The 6,322-nt window shown below is 45.1% G+C and overlaps 1 protein-coding gene across 1 annotated transcript; it reads right to left on the minus strand.

Annotated features, from left to right (window-relative positions):
• Nucleotides 1-2,794: 2,794 nt before the first annotated feature.
• Nucleotides 2,795-4,963, minus strand: LOC136954521 (putative ATP-dependent DNA helicase Q1). The gene is made up of 3 exons (XM_067248148.1): nucleotides 4,686-4,963; nucleotides 4,441-4,520; nucleotides 2,795-4,146 (listed from the first exon to the last, which is right to left on the minus strand). Exons 1-3 carry the CDS (start codon nucleotides 4,958-4,960, stop codon nucleotides 3,209-3,211), a joined length of 1,293 nt encoding a protein of 430 aa, XP_067104249.1. The 5' UTR covers nucleotides 4,961-4,963; the 3' UTR covers nucleotides 2,795-3,208.
• Between the last annotated feature and the right edge of the window lie 1,359 nt (nucleotides 4,964-6,322).

Below are 6,322 nucleotides of genomic sequence, written 5' to 3' on the forward strand. Positions count from 1 at the left end.
CAGGTCATCCGTTATCATTCTGCTGGACCTTTCTGCAGCGTTTGATACGGTTAACCACCAGATCCTGCTCGCCAGACTTTCTGAGATGGGCATCACTGGCACTGCACTCCAGTGGATCTCATCCTACCTGTCGGGAAGATCCTACCAGGTTTCCTGGGGGGGCAAACTGTCGGGCCCTCGCCAGCTCTCCACTGGTGTCCCACAGGGCTCCGTCCTTGGACCCCTCCTCTTCTCTCTGTACACCACCTCACTTGGACCAATCATCACCTCCCATGGCTTCTCCTACCACTGCTACGCTGACGACACGCAGCTGTACCTGTCGTTCCCCCCGACCGATCCGGGGATCTCAGCTAGGATTGAGGCCTGCCTCACAGACATCTCCGCCTGGATGACCGAGCACCACCTCCAGCTGAACCTCGCCAAAACAGAACTTCTCATCATCCCGGCTAAACCCTCCATCTACCACGATCTCTCAATCACCCTGGGATCTGCGACGGTGACCCCTTCATCCTCTGCCAGGAACCTTGGGGTTACCATGGACGACAAGCTCTCCCTCACGGCCCACATTGCTGCGGTCTCCCGGTCGTGTAGATTCACCCTCTACAACATCCGGAAGATCAGGAGATACCTGTCTGAGCACTCCACCCAGCTGCTAGTCCAAGCACTCGTCCTCTCCAAGTTGGACTATTGCAACTCGCTGCTCGCTGGTCTCCCAGCATGTGCAACCCGCCCTCTTCAGAGGATTCAGAACGCGGCGGCCCGCCTGGTCTACAATCTACCCAGACGCTCCCATGTTACCCCGCTCCTCATCTCTCTCCACTGGCTACCTATCATGGCCCGTATCAGATTCAAGACCCTGGTATTGACCTTCCGAGCAGTGAACGGGACTGCACCCGTCTACATCAAGTCTCTCCTGCAGCCTTACACCCCCACCCGTCACCTAAGGTCTTCTTCAGACAACCGCCTGGTGGTCCCACCGCTCAAGACCGCCCGGTCCCAACACAAGCTCTTCTCCTGTCTGGCCCCCCAGTGGTGGAATCAACTCCCCACCTCCATCAGAGACACTGACTGTCTCTCCACCTTCAAGAAAAGGCTCAAGACGCACTTGTTCCGGGAGTACAACGGTACTTAGGAACGGTTCGCTTGACCCGATGCTAGTTTCCTCAAGGATCACAATGACTCTTGCTTAGAAACTTGTTGCTCTTGTGGTTAGTGGTAACTGATTTAAATTTTTGTTCTCGCTGTGATATATTGTTTTATTACTGTTGCTTGCTTTTTTCCACAGGTACACTTGCACTTATAGCTGTTCATGTTGTTTAATTGTAACTTGTTTAACTACATGCTCTTATGGTTCTTCCCTTTGGCACTTACTTTGGTTGTTCCCAATGTGTGCTTCATATTTTGGCTACTCGCGATGTTTTTTGGCTATCTTGTTGTTATGATCAGTGACCTATGCACATTGTAAAGCTCTCTCTTGGAAGTCGCTTTGGATAAAAGCGTCTGCTAAATGAATAAATGTAAATGTACCCAATATTATTTGACTTAAATCTGCATTTACACTTCTGGTGGTGAGAAGTTAAACATTTTGTTCTGTGTGCTAACAGAAATTCCAGATGGGTTTGTCCCAGTAGATGTCAACGACGGATTGCCACAAGTGAGGAGGAGCTGGCTGCATGAGAAGGTTGGACTGGTTGTGGTCACCTTTGTCATGATGACAGGCGTCACAGACGCAGAAAGTCAAAGGCAGGCTTCGACACAGCAAAAGCAGCAATATCTGTGTCGTGCAGACGGGTGTGGCAATGTGTATATATACGTCAAGGCAAGGGAAACACATGAGAAAAAGAAACACAATCTTCTGGCTCCCTTAGACTCTTCTCTCGAACATCCGAGTACAGCAAACCAAGATCACAAAAAAGAACACACAGAAGCTAGACTTGGCTTTGGCTTCTTCCTGCTAAACATGCAGGACGCAGTAAGAGAAGGGGATGGTGACAGGCTAATGCGACTTTATAAAGTTGCCCTGCTTTTCTATAAAGCGTATGGACACAGCCATTATGCCTACAGCACCTTCCTACTAACACTGCAGGTTAACGTCACACTGTCCCCACGCATGGCACACAGTGTGATATGGAACAGGTTTTGGAATGGTAGAGGGGCAAAGGGGAAAAATATTCCTCTTGACCTCCATCTGGAACAACTGAATTTTTTTTTGAAGTCTTTTATGAGAGGCTTGGGACCAAACCTGTCAGAAATGTCAGCAGCCAGAATAAGTAAGTCCATTGGAAGTCCTCAAGGAAATGATGGAGAAAACAGACACAGAGCTGAAGCGGACATGGCCGACTGGCATTCACCATGTAGCCCGAGAACAGGAGGACCTTTTAACCCTGGTCAACGTTTTCAGGGAGACTCGACTTTTTGAAAATCACCCAGGCAGGCAGTTTCACGCGTGCCCAAATTTCCAGAAAAACGTATTGGTAAAGCTGAATTACCGTGAATTATGTCAGTGGATGAAGTCCAAAGTTATGGACTGGAGAAATGTCCCTCTTTAAATAATTATGTAAATGTAAAATGGTGATGTTGATGGCATTACATTTGTAAATACTGCTTTCATAAGTGACATTGTAAATCTTTTTTCTTTTTTTACTTTTGTGTCGACATTCTTGAAACCATTATTTTTGTGTGTTTTCTTATTGGTAAAATGTCCCATGTAAAAAAATTACCTATTATGTGGAGATTTATTGACATATGTATTATTGTTTCTTTGTAAATTCAAAAACATCAACCACCAGTAGAAAAGTATAAACAATGTACATTTTATTCAAAATATTACTATAACAGAGGTAAAAAAAAAGGCTTTTGCACAACAACAGGACCCTGAAGCTAGAAGTTTGAGGCTGAATTTGAAGCTAGTCTGAGATCTTCAACATTGACAAGCCTGATAACAAGCTACTTGGTGATGATTGTATCTCATCATTCTCATCCTCTTCATCAAAGTAACCAGTGTAGTACATGTCAACCTGAACACAGTCATCCTGAACAACACTGCCATCAAACAAATTAGTTTGACTCAGTTCGATGTCATCAAAAACCTCATGCATAATTCTTAGTATTTCTTTTGCATGTTCCAGTTTGAATATAGGGAGATTTTGGATAATGAAGTCCAGATCAAATATCTGTGTACACTGTTCTAAAACCGCGCATCAATGAGTTAATCTCCAAAACTAGTGCAGGCTGTGTCGACTGTGTAAAGTCGTATGTTTGTATGGTCCCGAAGTAAACTACTCCTGTAGGTCTGTAACAGGTCCCTGATTAAAAGTTTGTCCTCAGGTGTGACCATTCTGTGTTTGTCAGGTGATGTTACCTCCCCTTGAAAGTGTTCATATTTAGGGATTGGCTCCCCACAACCTTCAGATTCACAAGAACAAACAGAATGGCAGTGGGTGCAGCACAGATGTCCTGGATCAACAGATGTGGTGTGTTCCTCGAAATGGCAGTACAAAGCTTTCCGCAGACAACTATTGACTCCAGTCTCAAGTACTGTCTTAACTGCTGGGTCTAGCTTTGTATGCTGTTTGACAGCATAAACAATCGCATGTGCCTGCAACCCACCTCTGCCTGCCCTCCCGACCTGCTGAACCATGGCTTCCACATCGTCTGGTAACCCATACATCACAATGTGTGATACGTTGGGAAAATTTAAGCCCATCCCAAGAGCAGTTGTTGCCACGACAACTCGGCAGCTACCCTGTCCACTCAGAGATGACAGCACTCTGTTCTTATTCTGAGGGAGTGTCTGGCTGTGGAACATACCGATCAGCAGGTTTTCAGTCTTTTTCTCAGGGTCTTGGTCAACCCAGGAATCTTCACAGAGTTCCCCCTTCAAATTGCAGAACACTCTGCCAACTGCCTTCACAGTTTTGCAGTAGATAATAACTGGCAATATGGAGATACCCTTTTCTTTAACATCCCTCACAATCCAGTCTAGGCAGTCCAGTGCATGGATAGGGAATTTAATCAGACCCAGTCTGATGTTTGTTCTGTTTGGGCTCCGTGCCAAAACAGTTGGATTGTCCATCTGAAGCCGTTTCATAACCCTGGCTATGGATTGCCGATCAGCAGAAGCAGTCAATGCCAGCACAGGTGTACCTGGAATATATGGCAGAACAATAAGCAACCAATAAGTAACAGTAAAATAAGAAGTGAGAAGTAGTGTCATTTATTACTTTTTAATGACCGTACTGACTTATAAGGGGTACAGTGACTACCGGTATGGTGTGTGGGTACATACAAAGAGGAGAGTGGTTATTAGAACTGTTTAAAGTGGACTGTAACTACGTTCTTGTAACTATGCAACTGATTTCAATTAAAGTGGTGAATTACATAAAGTGTATAAAACATCGACTGATCATGCAAGAAGTCTATGGTTTTGTACATACTTACCAGCTTTAACTAGGGATCTTAGTTCTTCCAACTTGTCGAAGCTCTCGCGAAATGCCGTCTGCCCTTTTGCACCCTGACCCCTGATAGAAATAAAAGCGCACATTAAAATGTTTGAACTGTTAGTTATTTAGCTACAATGAGACTAACGTTATGATTGTACTAAGTCTGAGTTAGCGAACGTACATTGACACCTATGGTACTATGTTTACAACATTTGATTCACATTCACTCAGACTATCTCTTACCATTTGTAAGTTAGATGAACTTCATCCACGACGATACCCATTACGTTGGCTTGAAAAACATCGGAGCCTAGCATGTCCCTCCACTTCTTGTTCAGCAGCCAGGATTCCGGGCTTCCGAAAAGTAGCTGGCAACGACCACTGGTAATATCCACCTCGTTGTGCACGCCGAGTTGCATCGCCGTGATTCCCAATTCAGTCGCCTCTTTCACTTGGTCCTCCATGAGAGCAACCAAAGGAGAAACCACAATGGCCACTGGGTTTTCATTGTGTCCCATCTTCTTCGCGACCAGCTGATAAATTAAACTTTTACCGAATCCCATAGGAAGGACGGCAAAAACATCTTTTCCATCGACAAATGCCTTGATTGCGTTTCTCTGTTCCTCTTTCAAAATTAATGCGCTGTCGATGTCTTCTAAAACAGACTCGATGGTCGTAGACAGTTGTCTGTTGAATCCAACAGACGTACACATTTGTTCAGAGCCCCACGAAAGCGAGACAAAGTCCAACTCTCGCCCCATAGAGAACAATGCAAATCTGGTGACAAAATCGTCAGGGAAAGCAAAAAGAACAAGATTTTGAAACACAGACATATAAAGGACAGACATATAAAGGACATCTCTGGTTTCGGCAGAGTCTTGGGTCTCGGAAAATATCCTTATTTTTTGGATTGGACGTATGCGTATTGCGTCTAGGTTAACTTGTCTGAGATGTGGATTCTAGCTACATTTCTGTTATTCTCTGCCCTCAGCGCGTTGGCAATCATAACTGCACCATCACCGTGGCAACGACAGACACGCACCACTCAGTCTCTCACACAGGTGATTGGTGCGTTTACTTGACCATGAGAAACCCGATTATTAGCAATTGTTGTTTATGCCAATAATACGATTACTCCGTTTACAATACGTAATTAGTTATGCGATTACTCAATAATCGTGTCTACATGATTCTTTTTTATTAATCGTTGTATGCTCCACGGACAAAACTTGCACCATCATCCTTCTGCAACAAAGTGTCACTGTGTCTTCCTGTATCGGCCCTACTGCTGTATGTTTCATTCCATCAACACATTGAATCCTACTAAGAAAGCCGAGTAAACGCACTCAATGGTAGGCTACATCTGCTACTGCTATTACTATCCCAACTATAATTTCAGCTGTTAAAACGATAATATTCTTCTTACGACTAGCATCTCTCGCATTGTAGGCTATTTTAGCTCTTAGCTTTGTTAAGATGATGCAGTTCAGCTTCCACACTGCCTCTTTTGTGTGACTCTCACATTTTTGAAATTCATTTCAGCTTGCGGGTATTTTCTCATTTCTCACTTTTATACTTTTTAAAATATTAAGGTTTTTGTGCAAATTATTCTCCCTTTAAAAGTAATGGTAAATCCATCTATCCATCATCTTCCGCTTATCCGGGGGTCGGGTCGCGGGGGCAGCAACCTAAGCAGGGAGGCCCAGACTTCCCTCTCCCCGACCACTTCCACCAGCTCTTCCTGGGGGACCCCGAGGTGTTCCCAGGCCAGCCGAGAGACATAGTCCCTCCAGCGTGTCCCGGGTCTTCCCCGGGGCCTCTTCCCAGTTGGACGTGCCCAGAACACCTCACCAGGGAGGTGTCCAGGAGGCATCCTTATC

This window comes from Osmerus mordax, chromosome 12 (assembly GCF_038355195.1).
Source record: "Osmerus mordax isolate fOsmMor3 chromosome 12, fOsmMor3.pri, whole genome shotgun sequence".
Classification (NCBI taxonomy): Eukaryota; Metazoa; Chordata; class Actinopteri; order Osmeriformes; family Osmeridae; genus Osmerus; species Osmerus mordax.

What these genes read in the sequence shown, in the direction of transcription:
- LOC136954521 (XM_067248148.1), bottom strand. Translation starts at nt 4,960, where the DNA reads ATGGGACACAATGAAAACCCAGTGGCCATTGTGGTTTCTCCTTTGGTT. An exon ending in GTTCATCTAACTTACAAATG is followed by an intron (nt 4,521 to 4,685) that starts GTAAGAGATAGT and finishes TATTTCTATCAG; the next exon opens with GGGTCAGGGTGCAAAAGGGC. An exon ending in AAGATCCCTAGTTAAAGCTG is followed by an intron (nt 4,147 to 4,440) that starts GTAAGTATGTAC and finishes CATATATTCCAG; the next exon opens with GTACACCTGTGCTGGCATTG.